We start from the raw sequence: 20332 nt of genomic DNA on the forward strand, positions 1-20332 counted from the left end.
AGACTGGCCTCTGCGCTGCCCTGCCGGCTTCCCCACCCTCCCACCCAGTTCCTATAATCCTTGGCTGTTCTCTCTGCTTTCCCTGGGCACGGGGAACCCCACTGTGCTCTGTGAGACCCTGCCAATAGGTTGCCTTCTGTTCATTCGACTCTAAACTCCAAGACGGGAGAAGGTAGCTAACTACACTGTGCAGGTTTCCGCAAGGGTTGAAACGGTGTTTTTGATTAAGCCCCCAGACAACTAGAAACTTCAGCTGTAGGCAGTCCCTTGCACGTTCCCACGCCGCTTGGCCGTCCCCTGAGAACCTCAGGGTGTGATTAACCCAGAGAGCTCGCCTCCTGTCCGCCCAGCGCGCCCGCGTGTGCTGCCCTCCTGCTGCGTGCTGGGCTCTGCGCTGGCTGCCCCCAGGAGCTGTGCTTTCCCTGCCTGAGGGAAGATCCTCCTGGGACACCCTCTTGGGGAAGCAGACACAGGCCCTGCCAACAGGCCCGGGAAGAGCCTTAACAGCGAGCCCTCCACGTCTGCTTTGCTGCTCCCTATTTTACCCAAAGCACTGTTGGCACGGACTTTTCCTGTCCCTGTTTTTCCTGTTTCCTGTTCTCACGGTGGAGCTGTGATGACAGTGGCTTCCTCGGCTGCGGGGAGACCTTGCCCCGGTGCCTTCAGCAGAGATGAGCCCCTCGTAGCCAGATGATCCTAATTCTTAGAAAAATGGTACCATCCAAGGAGCCACCCATGGTCCTTTGAAGTTGAGCCAGAGGAGGGTGTGGGTCTCCTCCAGGTGCCCCTGCCCTCCCTCCTCATCCGTTCTTGCCTTCAAGAAGTTGCCTCTGTCAACTTGTCCCCTTCGTCCACCGCCTCTTGAACTGTTCTAGACTGTTCTCTTTCATTCAAGGGTCAGTGCTTGGGCCGGCCTTTTTCTGGCAGCCTCCCTCTTTCCGACTGGAAGCCTTGCTGTCTGCAGTTCTTAAATTTGTGCCCTCCCCCTTTGTTGGTCCCTCTGTCCGGTGTGCATCCTTGCCCACCCCAGAATTCTCTCAAAGGTGCTATTATTTTCATGAAGCTGTTTCTGATTTTTTTTCCCCCAAGCAGAAGTAACCTCTCTTCCTTTGAACCCTTTTGCACATGCTCTGAACTTCTGTTGGAGCATTTAGTTTATTTTGCCATTCTTTTTCTTTCTCCTTGTTTTTTTCTTTTCTTTTTTTTTTTTTTTTAGCTTACTCTTTCCTTTGGCAAATTCTGACTACAGTAGTCCCTTGGTATCCATGGGGATTTGCTCAAGTCCCTTAAATAATATGGCATAATATTTGCATATAATCTAAGTACGCCCTCCCGTATACTTTAAACCCTCTCTACATTACTTATACTACCTTATACAATGTAAATGCTGTGTAAATAGTTGCGGGATTGTGGTGAATTCTAGTTTTGCTTTTTGGAACTTTCTGGACATTTTTTTTCCTCGAATATTTTCAACCCCTGGTGGATTGAATCCCTGGATGCAGTGCCCACAGGTACGGAGGGCCGACCACGATGTGCCCCAGCACCAGGTGAAGTGAGCAAAAACAGTTCTTCCCAGAGCTTACAGCCTATGGGGTGCCCAGAGTTAAACAAGCACCCAGGCCAATACGTAATTGCAGACAGGCACAGTTTAGGGAGCTGGGTGCACACCTTCTGGGGCGGGAGGGGCATGAGGGGCAGGGGAGGCTGTGTTTGAGCAGAGATCCGACAGGTTCCATAGGAGAGAGAAAGGAAAGTCTTCCAAGCAGAGGGAAGAGCCTGTGCTGAGGGCCTGAGGTGAGTGAGGGGCCTGGTGGTCCCTGGTGGTCTCACCAAGGCCCCCTGGGAAGCCCCTGAAGGCTTTTGAGCAGGGATGACAGGTCCTCTTTCCTGCAGGCTGTGTGTGTGTCCTGGTGACCTTATAGCTGTGTGGCGATCAACACCCATGAGGGGACAAGGGCACCTTGGTCTGGCATCGAGGGACCCTCCTTGAAGCCCCCTGTACACACGCCAACACCTCCAGCCATCCTGCCTTTGGTTGCTCTGCTTTTCTCCATTTGTTCCCCTTTCCTGCACTGCCTGCCTTCTGTTGATATTCTCCTGGGCCGCGTGCAAGTCCATCTAATTCTGTAGGACTGTGGCTTCCTGGGTGGGGATGCTGACTGCTGGCCCGCAGCCTGACATCACGTGACAGAACACTGTAGCCGGAATTCAGATCCTTGTATCGCCCGGTGGTGAATCAAAGACTGTGAGTGGGAAAGTGATGGGTAAAAATGAAGTGTCTGAAGGAACACTTGGGAGATACAGGGTCAGACTTGGTTCCCTACCTAAACTTATAAAATAAGTGGGAACATTAACGTTTCCCTAGGGAATTCTGCAAGGTTCTCCTTGAAACAGAGACCATCATCTGTCCACACACCCGGGAATAGGACAAAACGCACTTCCTGCAGGACCGCATGAGGGCTTTGCTGGGAATGAGGCATTCATAGGCTCTTATCAGTCCTTCAAAGCCCATGTATCATTATAGGGGAAAAAATGAGATTTTAAGGTAAATGTTTACTTTTTAGGAGTGGTCATTATATTTATGTGTACAAAATCCACAAGATACAAAAGGGTACACAGTGAAAGGACCTCCCAACCCCTCACAGGGCCCCCCGCCCATTCATCTTCCCCAGTATGAGGAATGGCACCAGGATCTTGAACCTGGGGTGCCTTCCAGAGCGATATGGTGTATGAGCACTGTGTGTGTGTGTGTGTGTGTGTGTGTGTGTGTGTGTACTCACAGTGGATGTCCTGGTCAGTGTCTGTGACTTCTAACTGAACACAGTGTGTCCATTCTAGCCCCAGCCCCCCCTCAGCAGCCCTTTCACCACTTCTGTGCCCAAGCCAGCCTCCCTGGGGGGACCTGACCTGGGTCCTGCTCCATCTAAGCCCCCTTTCATGGTCTCTGACAGCACCAGTCACAACCAGAAGTTGTACTGGGGATTCGCTGAGCCCAGAGGAGGAGGAGGAGGTGTGGAGGGTGACCTGCAGACTCAGGCCAACCTGTACACAGGCCCCAGCCGAGATGGGCATCTTTCACAAAAACCTGGAGCCCTTTCTTGCTGGCAGTGTGTCCTGCCTTATCTAACCTCTGCCTGTTTTCATTCCACCATCCTGGTCCCCTCTGTCTTGTCGCTCTTCCATGCCTGCCTAGTTTCCTCGGCTGGACTGTGGGTACCTGGAGGTCAGGGTCAACTTCCAATTCACCTGTGCATCCCTGGAGCCCCCGGCTTAGTTGGGGATACTGGTGGCAGAATGCATTCTAGCCTGAGGTCAAGCGTGCGGCTCTGATAGTACAGAAAAACTCCCCTCGATGGAGTGCTCACCATGCCTCAAGGTGGACATGCATTACCTTAGTTATCTCCAGGGAGGGGACATCACTGACCCAAACCACATAGGTTATATAAAAGGGGTGGAGCCTGGAATCCAAACCAGGGTTCTCTAAGGCCACTGTCTGAAGGGTCTCCAGATGTTCCGTGTAGGAGGCCAGGGAGGGGGTGATGGAAGGAGGCCGGTGGGTGGGCTTGGGGCTTTCACCCCTTTCTAGTCAGAGTAGCTTCCATTTGTCCAGTGATGCCATTGCAGGAAACGAAACAGAAAATGTTCCAAGGCCTACTTCATGCAGAAACCATGGCTGGCCTTCCCCTTTCTGCACAAGTGCTCTCTCTCCATTTTCCCTAATAAAGCCACTTTAAGTTCTTATATAGGATTTGCTGTTAATTAGTTGACAGATAAGCCCTGAAGAAGCCTCAGATGAACCCACTCTTTGAGTCAAAGTTAGTGACAGTGAAAAGACAATACTTTACTCGCATCTCTGATGCAGTTGACTGGTGTGTTTTCCCCACCAGCCCAGGGGCCCTGGGGGCAAAGAGGGCCTGTGTGCATGTGCTCAGAGCACTGGCAGGCCTGGCTTGGGGGCCTCAGGGAGAGAGGATCTCACAAATATTGTGGCAGCATTGCAGACACACACACACACACACACACACACACACACACACACACACACACACACACACACACACACACACACACACACACACACACACACACACACACACACACACACACACACACACACACACACACACACACACACACACACACACAATTTAAAACCAACAGCTAACCATTCACTTTAAAGGCCAGGGGTTCCAAACTGATCGTTGACTTTATTAAGAGACATGTTTTCTTTGGGAGACACTTCCCCCAAAGTTTCTTTTAAATAGGCAGCTGCATGGTCGCTTTTTGTGTGTGTGTTAGTAAGCCTTTAATACTTGGCTGAGAGGCTGGAGTTCAGGCAGAGAGAAACTTCCAGTGTTGGGAGCTCTGCCCTTTGAGGATCTGTCAGAAATGGAGAAAAAGCATCCCAGAAATCAAAGTCAGTGAGGAAAACAGGATTGCAGCATCCACAGCTCTTGGGGCAGTTCCCCAGTTTCATGGGGTGAGGTGTCCAAAGCCAGAGGTCTTTCCCTGGACCTTGTCGCCCCCTGATATCAGTCATCCCATGACGACTTTGAAAGAAAACCCCAGAGTTTCTGCAGCCAGGTGCCGTCCTTGCAAGATGCTTTGTTGTTACCATTTCTAGCTCTTTCGGCCTAGTTGGAAATGCCCCTGTTCAGAGCCCATGGGTTTGCTACCAGTTTCCGTCACCTGGCACCTGGGGTTGCCAGGTGTTTCCGGCAGGAGAACAGTTGTGAACAGTTCAGAGAGGACACCCTCCTCTGCCCTTCCCTGGGAAGGTTGGGGCTTGACTGAGTGGTGTTTTTGGTGACTGGCCACCTCCTACTCGTCTGTAAGCCCTGAGACTGGCCAGCATGCAGCACGTTGTGCAAGAAACAGCTGTTGTTTTGACAAAGGACACACTTGCCTCTCTTTTTGAATCACCAGAGTGAGTCAGGGGTCATCTATCCCAGGCCTCTGTCCCTGGGCAGGTGGACACGGAGACCACGCACACTCATATATGGGGACGCAGCATGTAAAATATGTTTGTGTAACTATATGTGTGTGTGTTTTTTTCACATTAGCAGATTTTAAATATATAAAAATTTATATATATTGCGATTTTTCCAATCAGGTAATTCATATACATAGCAAAATAGCCAAAAGATACATGAAGAGCAAGTCCCCTCCTCCCCGGGCCTCCTCAGAGCCAAGCACAGTTTCAAGTTTCTCCATCTTTCTAGAGACAAGCAAAGCATATGCAAACATGCGTATAGATACTCTTTTAAACAATGTAGCATTGTTTTGCACTTTGCTTTTTTTTTGCTTAAATATATCTTGAATATCATTCCATCTCATATTGTGTGTATGTAGGATTGCATTTTTGCAAAATAGTTCTTGAGTGGATATGCCAATACACTATGTGCTATTGCTGGACATTGAGGTTGGTTCTATGCTTTTTTTTGTTTGTTTGGGGTTTTTTTGTTCTTTGTGAATTTTTTTTTAAATACATTTCATTTATTTATTTGTTTATTTAGGCTGTGTTGGGTCTTCGTTGCTGCGAGCGGGCTTTCTCTAGTTGTGGTGAGCGGGGGCTACTCTTCATTGCGGTGCGGTGGCTTCTCTTGTTGCGGAGCATGGGCTCCAGGTGCATGGGCTCAGTAGTTGTTGCTCGAGGGCTCTAGAGTGCAGGCTCAGTAGTTGTGGTGCACGGGCTTAGTTGCTCCGCGGCATGTGGGATCTTCCCGGACCAGGGCTCGAACCCGTGTCCCGTGCATTGGCAGGCGGATTCTTAACCACTGCACCACCAGGGAAGCCCCCCTTTGTGAATTTTTGATGCCTTTCAGATGTGGGGACTCTCTGTGCTCCTTGTTACATGTGACCAGTGACTCAGGGGCTGAGGATTCTGTATTTTAGACCCCCACTGCCACTCCCCTGAAACATTCATTTCCCTTGTTAATGGATCATTATATGTGACATTTGGAGGATAGACTGGCTGGGTAGATAATAAAACAGTATTGGGCTTATGTTTCATAGCCATCTCCTGCCTCTGTGTTGTCCCCAGAGCCTTGATGTCCTCCAGGACTGAGACTGTGAGCCCTGAACCTGAGCAGCCAGACCCAGCGTGGCAGAGGCTCATGCTCGGTGGGTGGCGGCACCCGGTGCACTTTGGAGAGCCCTGTTGGTTTCTCACTCGGGCCTGCATATGTCTGCACGCATGGCGAAGGGGGTGTGGGATGCCCCCCACGTCCCCCCTCTCCCCACCCCGGCCCGCCGCCTGGGTCCCTGCCTGCCAGCAGCAGGTCACCTCGGGCGCCCTGGCCTTGCTACCCCGTGATAGGGGTGGGTCAGTTTCCCTTCCATCAAGTGACCTGTGCCAGGTTCAGCCCTCCACAGTCAGGCTTTCTGATGGATCTGCCCACGGAACCCCTTGATGCCGGGCTGGGACAGACCTCAGAGTGAGAGGTGGGGGGACCGAGGGGCCCAGGGAGGCCCACAGACCGTGTGCTCTTCGACATCTCCTGCAGTGCTGCCCCCATGGTCCCCGAGTTCTTCCCACTAGGTCTGGGACCCCGAAGTCAGCCGTGTGCCTCCAGCATCCAGCACCTGTCGGCAGAAGTCACCAGACACCCTCTGATTAAGTGACCCCTCCCACCCACCCCCCCGCCCCAGGAAGTAGGGTCTTCACTGAAAGCTCTTTGTTTTTCTCTAAGTTTTCTGCATCTGTGTGTGATTGGAACCAAACATCAACTTTACTTTTTTTGTCGTATTTCAATATTGGCTTTTTACCCCCTTTCTTGAAATCTCCTTTTATAACTTCTGCTGCTGCTGCTTAAATATAGATGTCTAAGTCCTCCTCCTTACCAGATTGTTTATATTTTTGAGAAGCCTTCTGCTTATCTGCGATTGCTCTCTCCTCTGTCTCCATCCCCACGCTGCCACATTGGTTTCAGTTGCTCTTTTTTTCCCCCCTGCCTTCACTTGACTGGGATGTGTTTCAAATGTGGTCTATCAAAATGTGCAGTGTTTCCCTCTTTTCTGCAGTAGCTTTGACATCTGTTCTTGAATCCGAGCCCACGTTATTCTTTTGGACTTGCTTGCCCAAGAATTGCCGCAATGCCAGAAGCGCGGAAGGAGGGAGAGAGTGCGGTGTGGTGGCATCTCCCCCACCCCCTTGTTCCTCCCCCCAACCCCCCACCCCTTTAAAAACTCTCTGCCATTTCCAAGTTGACAGCACCCTAGATGTTTGTTCCAGCACTCTGCCGCCCCGTCTGGCAGCGGCCCACCCTGTAGCGGAATGAACGAAGTGCTCAGCAGCAGGGCTCGCAGACGTCTTTGGTTACTTCCGCCAAAAAGGAAGCCGGGTGGGTGGAGGGTGGGTGTAGAAAGCCTCTTGGCTTCCTGGATGTCTGTGCATGGATCTTCAGCTTGGAGTTTCCTCGCCTTCCCTAGCTCTGCTGGGCCTCGGGGCGACGGGCTGTACCACTGAGAAGCCACTTGGAGCCGCCGCTTGCATCCTAAGCAGAATGTACCCGTGTGTGTCTTCAGTAGCCAAAGCCACCCAGCACGAAAATGCGACTCTCAGTGGCTTTGGGAATGTGTCCTTGCACTCCTGCTGTCCGCCCAGGACACCACCCTCCTGGGCCCATCTGCCGCAGGCTTGTTTCAAGTGGAGCCTCTTGGCTGCTCCTCCCAGAGCTTCCAACGCTAGGACACAGGTTCTCTGATGCTCTGCGTGCCGGTTTGTTCTATGTGACAGAGGCCCACCCACTCCTGGTGGTTCTCAGAGGCTCAGGGGCAAGTCTAAGGGTTGGGGGATAACACTGTTTCCAGGTGCCTCGTTTCCCAAGTTGACACGACGCTGGAGATCCTTATTCTTGGGACTTGCCTCTTAAGGTCCCTTTTGAAAACAACTAACAGGTCCTGAACATGATGTCTGGCCTCTAGTAAGCCCACAATAATTATCTGTTGAACAAAAGCAAATCAGATGTGACTACAGAAGATGCCAGGCCCAGAGAGTCAGACAGGATGCCCTGGGGAGCAGCCTGGAATCAAGCAGCAGGACTGGGGCCCAGAGACGTGGCAGGAAAGACGCTCGTGAAGAGCAGAAGCGAGTGACTCCGGGGAGGGGTGGTGTTTGGGCACTCGCCTGACTCTGGTTTTAGCCAAGAAAAAATGCATCCGCGTGTTCTGTCATAGGAGCAGTCACTTGTGTTGCGCCTGTTGATACACAGCATGTCAAACCGAGCGGGTTTGGTTTTTTCAAACCAGTCAGTGCACAGGGGCGGATGGGAGCCTCCTGGTGGTGCCCCGGTCCCTTTCCGCTGGCCCCCAGCCCCTCCTGGGCCACGAGGTGGTGATCCCTGGAGCCACGGGCTCCCCCACCATCCCGCCACCCGGTGCCCTGGTCAGGTGCAAATGTGCTCTCCTGCGGTACAAAGTGCAATTACAATCTCGCCTTCCCTTTTTGTTTCTCTCTGCAGAGGGAACTCGATGCCACCGCAACAGTATTGGCGAACCGGCAGGATGAAAGCGAGCAGTCGAGAAAGCGGCTCATCGAGCAGAGCCGAGAGTTCAAGAAGAACACTCCAGAGGTGAGCAGCATCTCCCTCCCTGGCTCTCAAGGGAGGGGGCCTCTTACCGTCCTAGCGCACATTCGGAGGGCGTGTCGTAAGCGTTTCATTCCTAGCAGACAGGGCCGTCTGCTCCTTCCTTTCGGCTCCCCTTGGCCCCAACAGCGAGCCCCTTTGCGGGCTGGGGACCAGATTGATGCCCGAGTGAATTCTAGATGCAGATGCTGAACCAGCTGGGGAGCCAGGGGCGGGACCCCAGCCCCTCCGTGCCCGTGTGCTCATGTCTGTAGGCAGGACCTCACCCCGGGTCCTTAGGGAGCGTGAGTACAACAGGGACAGAGCCGGGTGGCGGGGCCTCAGAGGGGCACCTGCAGGCTGCATGCATCCAAGGATGCAGTATGCTGACGCTTCTTGCGAAACAGACATTTAGTCTGGTCTGGCCTTTTACTTGCCTCTGTGTTTCCTGAAATATGCTTTAAAGGGCATTGGAAATGTGCTCTTCGTGAGCTCCTCTAATTTTTCTTTTTTGGAAGTATGTGTTCAGAGGACAGTGTTGAGAGTGGCTGGGGCAGCCTTTTCCTGTCCTATTTTCTTGGTCCCTTGTTCCCTGAGTCCTTATCAAAGGCTTCAGAAGAAATAAAAAGACAGGAGAGTTTTACAGACAGTTGAGCAGACGTGAGGATTGCTTTCCGTGAGCTTCTGCCAGTTGGACCCACAGTGGTTCTTGTGCCATGGGCTCGTACCCAAGCCTCCTGCACCCTCCACTCAGGTGTGAGTGCGTGGCGGGTGTTCAGAGCTTCAACCCTGGCTCCCAGGCCTCCAGATTCTTCCATGGAGAACAAAGGAACAGGCCTGGAAGAAAAGCTGCTTTCTGGGAGGATGCTTCTAACTTTTATAATAGTCCTGGAAAATGATGTGTGAATTGAATTTGCTTAAAAGTGGACCCATTTTAAGTGCTCCAAAGGAGCTTGCTGTTTAAGGGAGTGTTATTATGAATCATTTGGGGAAACAAGGAATTAACCCTCTATTTTCAGAATAAGTATTTTAGGAGAAAAAATCGTGGTAGTCCAGTGGAAAGAAATAAGGCTCTAGGGGCAGACCCACCTAAGGGTTTTAAATTTTAGATTCATTGCTTACCCTCTCCACCCCACCCTGCCCTGAAACGTGGATCTTCCGTGTTGTATCAGGACCAGACACGCGGGTCAGAGTGATTCAGGCTTGGGGGTTGCTGTCCTCCATGCCGCTGGGGGGTTGGGGGTGGACTGCTGGTCTCCACGTTCCACCTCGTCATGTCATGAGCAAAGGCAGGATCAGAGAAGGCAGTCGAGCGACAGGCCACCTTCCTCCTCTTGGGCTGCTCAGGGCAGACCTTCCCGGAGGGTCTCGCCGCGGGGTTTCTTGCACTCTTGTCTTTGACTTTGTTTCCCTAGACCAGCCCGGGTCAGGTGTGCCTCTCGAGCCACCTTCAGCACTGATCCAGCAACTAGCTGTCACCGCTGTCCTGTGTTCTCACTGCCCTTCCCTTGGTGACCATATGTCCAGGGGTGGCCATAGAAAAATCTAAAAAAGAAGGGCAATGTCATGCTTCTGAGGTGTCAGACAGCAGTAGGTAAATATAATTCATCCTGTGAGGAAGTGCCGTGGAGAGAACTGGATTCCTGGGTGTTCCACTTGGGTCCCAAGGTCCTGTCAGCTAAAGGTGGTGCCAGCCGAGGAAGGGCGTGTCCCCTCCGGCCACCTCGGGCTCAGCGACCGGGCCCCGTCCCTCCATTGACATCTAAACAGGGCTCGTCTGGCAGGAACTGGCCGCCGGCTCCCATCCATGGCCTGTGTTGAATCCCAAGCCAGTTACTTGACGAAACCCAGCCTCAAACTTTGCATTTTATCTTCTAATCCCAGTAAATGGAAGAGGCTTGGGGAGGAGCAGCCTGATGGGGAAAAGCCATTTGGGGCATTGCTTTCCAGGGCACGTTTTGTTTGCTTGTTTGTTCTTGATTTTTTTTAAATTTGTTTTTATTTTTATTGGGCTATAGGATATGGGTTGGGAGATATCTCTGCAGGTTTTGCCAGGGCACGTTTTTAGACACCGTCTTCCACGGAGGAGGGGACGCAGAACCCCGCCTGGAAGGGATGGACGTTGCCATCCTGCTTGTCCCTGGCTCGGGCTGGTGCCCTCTCGGGCTCCTCCTGCCACAGTCAGGAGGCCTCGCTGCGGCATAGATTTCCAAGATGCGTGGAAGGGTGAAGCCGCTCACCGGCTCTCGCCGTGATGGCTCCCCTGCATTTCCCAGTCCCGGACCCATCCTTGAATTTGGTGTGGGGTTCCCATGGGAACTGGAGGCAAGACCCTGTAGAGAAGACAGGTTCACCTATGCTGCCAGCCATCCAGAGTCTTCTGTAGATTTGGAAACCTCTTAAGGCTGCAGTGGAGGTGGGGGTGGGTAGCGTCAGCGAGGTCCTCCGGGGTACATGATGGCGGTACTTAGGGGTCCTATGGTATGGGAGTGTCTGGGGGCTCTGACGAGTGTGGGGCCTGGGACCCAGGTCAGGTATCGGGGTCATCACCTTGTTTGGAGCTTCAGTCCAGAGGAGCCTGATCCGTCTGTGACATCAGTCATTTCTTCTGATTATTAAACAACTGAGGACAGATTAACACTTACTGTCGAGGGAACACTTCTGGCAATAGGACGTGTGAAGATGAAGGTTGCTTAGAACTTTGTTCTCAGGGGTAAAAAAAAAAAAGTTGGCTTGTTGACGGGGGTGCATCTCTGGGTGTGGACACAGACCGGCATCCTCATGCCTCACACAGTCAACCGAGTGAGGACCAGGCTGGCAGGGCAGAGCCAGGGCCCTTGGTCTTGCTGGCGTCACACCAAGTGCGTTGATTCTGGATGAAAACCCTGATGTCCCTCTTTGTTCTGGGAAAGGAGAAACTGTCCTCCCAGTGTCTGTTGAGTGTCTAGTAAGTCTGTTAGGCAGGTTCAGGCTTCAAGGGGCAGTCAGAGGTGAGTGAAGCTGTCTGCCGACAGGGAGTTTGTGTTTTTCTGGACTGGTGCTGCCCAAGGGCAACTGGGAAAGCCCGGGTCCAGGAGCAGGAGTGTGTGTGTGTGGACATGGGCGGGTCAGTGCCCACCCCACCAGCCAGGAGCACAAGAGGCACCGCGGAGGCCGGAGCCTTGAAGATTTTTTGTTTAGAATGAAGTTCTTTCAGTTTCAGTTTTATGTCATTAAAAGAATACATTCCTAGTCAATTGATATTCTTGCTTCTGTCTTTTTAAACTCAAAATTGTAGTTAATCTGAAGGAGATGCAGTTACTGTGCATATGAAGTTTCATGCCTTCCTTTGACTCAGAAAAGAGTCCCTTTCGAAGAAAAACGTTTTAAATTTGAATTTTGTGACTAAACATCCATTCGCTATTGAGTTTATGATTGATAATTGAACGTAAAAGACTGAGGGGGGGTATTTCTAGGTTGTTTCACTTTTTATATTTATTGCTGCAGGTGACTTACTGGCTGGTGTCATTGGGCAAATGACTTAACCTCCCAAAGTCTCAGTTTCATCATCTGTAAAAAGTGTAATTGGCAGGGCCCAGCTCACAGGGTAGCTATGTGTGTGTAGTGTTTGTGTGTGTATGGTATGTAGTGTGTGTAGTATGTAATGTATGTGTAGTAAGTAGTGTGTGTGTGTGTGTGGCGGGGGGAGAGCTCCACACAGGCCCAGCACCGAGAGTCTAGTACGTGTTTGTTAACGAGCATTAACTTGGAAAACATATTACGAAACACATGAGATACAGTTGTCTTCTGCTCCTCAAAGCCAGCTCAAGGAACTTAAAAAAAAAACAAAACCCACAACAAATATAGGTTGTTTTCACCCAGAGTGTTCCAAAAGTTGGTGTGTAATAAGTTAATCATTTTACAAGTATTTTTGAGCACCTTCCACGTGCCAGATGGTTTGGCCCTGGGGATAAAATCCTATCCCCCTTCTTAAAAAGTTCCTTATATTCTTACCAAGCAAGTACGCCATCCTGATAAGGCATGTTAAGTATAGGACAGTGTCTCTGGAATCTTCTGAATGTAGACTCTCCCCCAGAAGCACTCTTAGATCAATGCTGGTAAATTCCAAGCTGCATGTGTCACAGTGATTCTTACTATAGGTGAGCAGGGCTGCTTTTTGAGCCTTGGTTCTCAACCTTTGAAGCATTGGGGAAGGACCTGCCCCCTGAGAAATGCACACGTTTGCACATAGTTTCGTTTCTTCTGGATCCCCTGAAACTCATCCAGGAGCCCCTGGCTTAATGCACAGCTGCAAGGCACGCGTTGGTGGTCTCAGTGGTCTCAGCGCACCACCCTGGGTGCTATGTATGTGTCTCCCCTTTCACCTTCCTCCTAGTTGTGCCCAGACTGGGGTGGGGGGATGAAAGATGGGGGAAAGGGGCTGCATGAGAGATGAATGCTGAGGCCATGACCTCTGGGCAGAGGCCACTGCACTTCGGCCCCCGGGCTGGATTTTGGGGACCGGGAGGTGGGTAGAGGAACTGGGCCACCCCCGCTGATGAGGGGCCCTGCAGGCTGGCGGCAGGGGCAGGTGCCTCCATGCTGGGTGGCACGTTCTTCCTGCCCAAGGCTGGTGAAGAGCATGGCTAGGCTGGCGGCAGCTTTCTTGAAGCTCTTGAAGCCTGGTGGGGTTAGAACTGTGGGTTCAGTGCAGGCCAAAACCCCGTGCCTTTTGCTTTTCTGTTGCTTTGATCAGAGAGCCAGGGTGTGGGCGGGATTACCGTTGATGCCTCAGTGTTGATAAACCTAATGGCAGATTAGAGGACCAGGGATGTGGAGGACCCTGCCCAGACCCTCCTAGGGCACACACAGCTCCTTACTCCTGGAAAATGAGTTACTTCCCATGGTGGGTGGGGACGGAGATAGGGACAGCAACGCTAGGGTTTCATGATTCTACCTAGGAGTTGCTTTTTTTCTTGGTTTTCTGTTTGGTTAACTTTTTTTTTTTTTTTTGCGGTACGCGGGCCTCTCACTGTTGTGGCCTCTCCCGTTGCGGAGCACAGGCTCCGGATGCGCAGGCTCAGAGGCCATGACTCACGGGCCCAGCCGCTCCGCGGCATGTGGGATCTTCCCGGACCGGGGCACGAACCCGTGTCCCCTGCATCGGCAGGCGGACTCTCAACCACTGCGCCACCAGGGAAGCCCTGGTTAACTTTTAAGTTTGCTCCTGGGACCAACGTTTGTCTTGACAAGGATCTCACAGCTGCTACTCGACCAGGCTGGGACTTGAAACCAGGCAGCCTGGCCCCTGAGTTGGTGCTTTTAGCTGCCTCCTCGATGGGCTGAGCATCTGGAGTGGTGCAGGCCCGCAGAGTCAGGTCACGGGAGGTTTGCAGGGGGTGCCGTCCCAGCTCAGCGGCTCCAGCTATTTGAATATGATGCTCAACTATCAGAAGAAGGGTCTTCAGTGTTAGATTAGACTTGCTTCCAGATGGAGCACAAGGGATGGTTTTCGTTTTGTTGCCTTTCTTTTCAACAACAGAAGAACCATCCTTCATGGGGAGGAGGAAAGGAAAACCTCCGACTGGAGATGCTGCAGTTTTATCATAAAACCGTCTTTGGGCCTCATTTTTGTCTTGGCAGAGTGTCCAGCTCCTAACCCAGAATGTATCTTAGGCACCTGACTGTCAGCCTTTGCTGGATTAATCTATGTTTCCTATGAAAGGGGTCACATCTCTTCCATGAGGTTTAAAACTCAGCTGCAATTCAGGAGCCCTGCTTGGTCATTTTTTCCCCTGATGTATTTTTGCCTCAACATTTCTTGCTCTCTTGAGTGTTAATCCTCGTGACACCTGGTCCACCAGGCTCACATCCTGGGTCTGTTTCCCACATTTCTCCTGCGCAAACGCACGTGGCCTCTTTCTCCCGTCACCATCTCTCGCTCCCGTCGTGACAGACAGAGCTCAGTCCCCGCCCTGACTGGGGCTCGGCTCCCTGACCACCCTCGATCCCCAATGGGGAAGATGGCCCTGGGCCTGGCGCCACCCACAGCCTTACAGCCCCGCCTCCCGGGTCAGCAGGCCTGGCTCCGTGAAGGGAACGTTCTCTTTCCTGCTGACATAACCGCCTGTTCACGGGCGTTCATTTCCTGAGCGCCAGAATCTTAATTTGCCCTCTCTGTCTCTGGCTGGAGTGTTTTTCTGATTTTTACATTCTTAGGAAACCGTTATAGAATAGTCAGGAGTCGTCTTGACATACAACTCGGGAAGCTGTCTTGCACCACGCCTGAAATGAACTAGATTTGTGGATTTCTCTCCAACTCTGGCAGGTGGGGGCAGGGTGAGGGCACCTTCTTTCGGAAAGTCCCCAGTCACTTTCTTATTGATCAGGATGTACTCCTTCTGAGTGAGATAAAAAGTCACGTGCCCCCAGCCCATCTCCTGCACGCGTGAGCCAGCTGCTCCCCTTCTGCGGAGGTGAGGGGGACAGAAGGACGGAAAGACGCTGCAAACTTTGTGGCTCCTTTTGCGCTCCCTGTGAGAAAGGAGTCAGCAGGCTGGGGGAGGGAAGGAGGGGGCAGTAATATAGTTGTGGCCCGGGCCCAAATGCATTTAGTCACTGCCTCTACAGCCTTTATATAGACACTGCTGGGAGTGACTCAGCCTGGAAAAAGAGCGTCACTTAAAAATAAAGTTGCAACTCAGATGGACACGTCCTGCACAGGCTGCCTCGAGACGGCGTGGCTGGGGATTGGTGAGAAACCTGTGGGGGGGTGTCTTTGCCCCACATGGCCCTGCAGGGGTCCCAGGCCAGTCAGGTGGCCAAGGTGAGGATGGTCGTTACAGCTGCACTGTGGAATTGGCATGAGGATTAAACGAGCTCACGTATGACTCCCCAAGCTTTTTAAACTATCAAACAGTGTTCAGACGTTCTTCGCTACAACTGGACGTGCTTGCGTGTTGAGCAGTGACTGAATTCTTCGCTCTTCTCTTGTTTTCAAGAAATTGACAGACAATGAAGGCCTGTGTGGCTTCTGTGTTTGCTTCCGTCCCCATGAGAATCAAAAAAGACAGTGCACAAGGGAGACTAGAAATGCGAGCTTAGTTTTCCTGGTGTCTCACTGGACACGGGAATGCATTCATTGACGACCCACTGCACTGATTTGATAAATTGTGACCTTTTTTACTAGTTTAATCCCACTTTATTAAATACACATAATCATACAGAGCCCAAAGCCTGGAGGGTTAAACACCAAAATGCTAACCTTATATTATTTCTGTAGTGAGTAGGGGAGGGGTACATTGTCTCCTTTCTGTTCTTCTATACTGTCAACAAATTGTGACTTTTTAAAAAAATCATAACTAGGACTTTTTTTATAAAGTTTTATTGGAATACAGTCATGATTTCTTGTTTTTTAAGTTTTATGAATTTATTTAGGCTGTGCTGGGTCTTCGTTGCGGTGCGCGGGCTTATTTGCAGTATGTAGGATCTTAGTTCCCCGACCAGGGATCAAACCCAGGTCCCCTGCGTTGGGAGTGCGGAGTCTTAACTGTCGGACCACCAGGGAAGTCCCAACAAATTGTGACTTTTAAAGAGAAGGGCAGACCAGACGTGCCCCTAGGGACACAGGCCTTTCAGGAAGGGTAGTGGTGGGGAGGAGGCCTGTAAGCTTGAAGACGGGGGATGCAGGCGGACACCATCCAGGAACACGGACACCCCCAGTGCCCCACGGACCACTCACATCGGGGACCCAGGAATCTAGACGCAGCCCCTCTGCTGAGTCTGCAGCTCTGGTACAATTACTTCCTCCCACTTCTGAAGGGGAAAGGCCTGTAGGCCGGAGCTGTGGCTCCATCCATCATGTGTATTTAGCTGTGCACCTTGAGCACCGTGGACGCTGGGTGATCATATTTATAGCATTCGTTTAGGAATCTTTTCTTTACAAAACAGAATCTTTAAAATATATATTAAGGCATATGTGTGGAATCTAGAAAAATGGTTCAGATGAACGTATTTGCAGGGCAGGAACAGAGACACAGATGTAGAGAATGGACATGTAGACACAGTGGGCGAAGGAGAGGGTGGGATGAACTGGGAGATTAGGATTGACGTAAATACACTACCATGTGTAAAGTAGATAACTAGTGGGAACCTGCTGTACAGCACAGGGAGCTCAGCTTAGTGCTCTGTGATGACCTAGAGGGGTGGGATGTGGGGCAGGATGGGAGGGAGGTCCAAGAGGGAGCAGATGTATGTATACGTATAGCTGATTCACTTCGTTGTACGGCAGAAACTAACAAGACATTGTAAAGCAACTATACTCCAATTTTAAAAAATGTTAACTATACTGCTCTATAAGATTCATTTCTCAAACAGGCAGATAAAATTTTACTTAACACTTTAATTTTGTTTTCTGTACAGAATTTTAAAAAAATTTCAAGAACTGCCTTTCTTTGGCAGTTCCTCAAAATGTTAAACACAGAATTACCCTATGACCCAGCACTTCCACTCCTAGGTATATATCCAAAAGAATTGAAAACATGTCCACGCAACAACTTGTATGTGAATGTTTATAGCAGTGCTATTCAAAATAGTCAAAAAGTAGAAACAACCCAAGCGTCCATCAAGAGATGAATCAATAAACAAAAAGTGATACAGCCATACAATGGAATATTATGCAGCTATAAAAAGGAATAACATGTTATGATATAGATGAACTTTGAATCATTTTGCTCAGTAAAAGAAGCTAGACACAAAATGCCACATGATTGCATTTATATGAAATGTCCATAATAGGCAAATCCATAGAAGTAGATTAGGAGTGGCCAGGGGGATGGGGAGTGACTGCTGATGCTTATGGGGTTTTTTTGGGGGATGATGGAAACGTTCTGGAATTAGATAGTAGTGATGGTTGCACAACTTTCTGTATATGGCAAACACCACTGAACTGTACACTTTATTTTTATTTTTTATTTTGGCTGCGTTGAGCCTTCGTTGCTGCACATGGGCTTTCTCTAGTTGTGGTGAGCGGGGGCTACTCTTTGTTGCAGTGCACAGGCTTCTCATTGCCGTGGCTTCTCTTGTTGCGGAGCACGGGCTCTAGGCGCACGGGCTTCAGTAGTTGTGGCTCGCGGGCTCTAGAGTGCAGGCTCAGTAGTCGTGGTGCACGGGCTTAGTTGCTGCATGGCATGTCGGATCTTCCCGGACCAGGGCTCGAACCCGTGTCCCCTGCATTGGCAGGCAGATTCTTAACCACTGCGCCACCGAGGAAGCCCTGAACTGTACACTTCAACAGGATAAACTTTGTGGTATGTGAATTATATCTCAATTAAGGGTTTTTTGTTTTTTTTTTAATGCCTTTCTTTGTGGGGTTTGGGAAATCCCTGCACAGGTGGTCTGTTCACTTGTTCTCTCTTATCCTCTGAAGAAATTCCCTACATAAAAGGGTCTTGTGGATTTCATTTGGGCAGTGGCCAGCTTGGTTTGGAAAAGGCTGCTCCAATATTTGGCCAGATTATAAAGCCCAAATAATCAACTTGGATGTTTAATCATTCCAGAATCACCCACCGTTAAGTTATAAGAAGACTTTAACTAGAAAAAGTTTAAAAATTAAAAGTGAACTTTTAACTGTTACCAATTAAACTCTTTAAGCCAGTTTATCAACCCAAGAGGTTATTTTCTGGTTTCTTCTGGGTCCCTAGGAGAGAAAACCTGCCTCGAGGGGGTAATAGATAGATAGAGTAATGAATGCAGCACAAACGTCATTCAGCCCCCAGTCGGTAATGGCTAGTGGCCACGGTATTCCCCCTCATTCCAGAGAGATCCTGCAGTATGCTCCCAAGGCACCAAGGAGGCCTCTAGAGCAGAAGAGGACTTAGCTCAGACTTGGACACATGGAGTGAGTCTAGCTCCATGGCTCAGTGGCTTTGGGACAGAAACTTAACCTCAGTTCCTCCATCTGCAAAAATATATTCTGCTTACTTCAAGAGGTCATGTTGAGGAACATGTGAGATTCCTGGAAAGTAAGTGGCCAGTCGTGGGCTGGAGTGGAGTGGACAAGCCAGTAAGTGGCGACCAGGATGTTTGGGCTAAGTTACCTTGACCAAGATCACAAGGCATTCTGGGACGCAGACCCCATATGTATAAATGGAACTGACAGTATCCCAGCTGCTGGGCAGGTGAAATGAATTCAATTGTAAGGAACATATAGTAGGTGCTCAATAAACACTTTTCTTCCTGCATTCTTTCCTCCCCCGCTTCCTTCCTTCTGAGCCCTTTCCTGGACCAGGGGCTGTCTGAGGTTCTGAGATACAGCAAGACACCGAGAGAAGGTTCTGGCTCATGTGGGGAGCAGGCAGACAGTGACCACGTAAACAAGTGACACACAGGATAATTTCAGGTGGTGATAAGAATGAAAACAGGACAGTCTGGCAGTGAGTATGGAAGGGTGGAAGGATCTTCAGGAAGTTAGGACAGTTTCTTGAATCAAAAAATGGAGGGCTTCCCTCGTGGCGCAGTGGTTGAGAGTCCGCCTGCTGATGCAGGGGACACGGGTTCGTGCCCCGGTCTGGGAAGATCCCACATGCCGTGGAGCGGCTGGACCCGTGAGCCATGGCCGCTGGGCCTGCGCGTCCGGACCCTGTGCTCCGCAATGGGAGAGGCCACAACAGTGAGAGGCCCGCGTACCACCAAAAAAAAAAAAGGAAAATGACCTTTTGCATAGCTCCCTGCTACCCTTGCTGAATTTGGGCAGATTGTTTAGCTGCGGGGTCCCTGTAATTTCTTTCAGCTAAAAGCCTGATGGCCTGTGTTTGCTCTTATCATTCAGTGACTTTGAGACACCAGATTCAGTCCCTCTGCTTCCTAAGACCAGGAGCTTTTCCATTGGGATGTCAAAGTTCGGTCGGTAAACATTTGAGTTGGAGGGAGGCCTTGTTTTGTTTGACGGCCTTTGGCCCAGAAAAGTGAATTTGTAGGTAATCAATGAAGAGTTAATCTCTCGGTCTGTGTTGGTTATACAGGAAGGAGGCAGAGCTGCTCGAGGAGCCCTGACCTGGGGGCCGCACGTGGCATCTGCAGAGCCCTCAAGCCCCGCTTGCTTCCCGGGAGCGGCCCGTCCCGACTCACTCACTGAAATGTCGCAGGGCTGCCGTTCCCTTTCCTTCCTGAGCCTGTATGCCGCTTCCTCTATGCGTCTAGCAGTTTTCAAAGGGCCATTTTAAGTATAACAGACAGATTCTCTGAGAGTTTAATAACTGTCAGAAGGAAAAGGCTGTAATTAGATGCATGTGGCATGGAAGTTTAGTCGAGACCACTCTGAGTTGTATAACCTCCGAGCCTCCATTTTCTCATCCAGAAAATGGGAGCGATGACAACTCTCGCAGGGTAATTATGAGTCGGACAGAACGCTGTAGACGGACCAGAGTAACCTTGGCAAATAGCGGGAGCTCAATGAATGGCCTGTTGAGTGTTATGTTATAGAAATCTAATCTTTTAGAAGGAGAAATTGTGTTCACGAGTGAATTTTAAAGCTATAAATGAGCACTAAAATTTAAAAAAACAAAACAAAACTTTTTGGGGGGGCAGGGGGGCCTCGCCGCTCGGCATGTGGGATCTTAGTTCCGACCAGGGATCAAACCTGTGCCCCCTGCAGTGGCAACACGGGGTCCTAACCACTGGACCGCCAGAGAAGTCCCCCCACACAAAAATACTCTTAAAGCATTAAGTAGACCTGTAGGTCTATAAGCTATAGACCTAGTTTCTAGGGCAGACTTGAATAGATTCAG

At 50.6% G+C, this 20332-nt stretch overlaps 1 protein-coding gene across 7 annotated transcripts in view; it reads left to right on the forward strand.

Annotated features, from left to right (window-relative positions):
• Positions 1-20332, forward strand: part of CUX1 (cut like homeobox 1) — a 375507-nt gene that overhangs the window by 72135 nt on the left and 283040 nt on the right. For all 7 annotated transcript variants that reach the window (XM_060078727.1, XM_060078730.1, XM_060078731.1 and 4 more), the window contains exon 2: positions 8463-8573. In XM_060078727.1, the coding sequence (XP_059934710.1) occupies positions 8463-8573 (111 nt within the window). The remainder of the gene's footprint in view (positions 1-8462; positions 8574-20332) is intronic.

The sequence above is a fragment of the Mesoplodon densirostris genome, chromosome 16, assembly GCF_025265405.1.
Source record: "Mesoplodon densirostris isolate mMesDen1 chromosome 16, mMesDen1 primary haplotype, whole genome shotgun sequence".
In the NCBI taxonomy this organism is placed as follows: domain Eukaryota; kingdom Metazoa; phylum Chordata; class Mammalia; order Artiodactyla; family Ziphiidae; genus Mesoplodon; species Mesoplodon densirostris.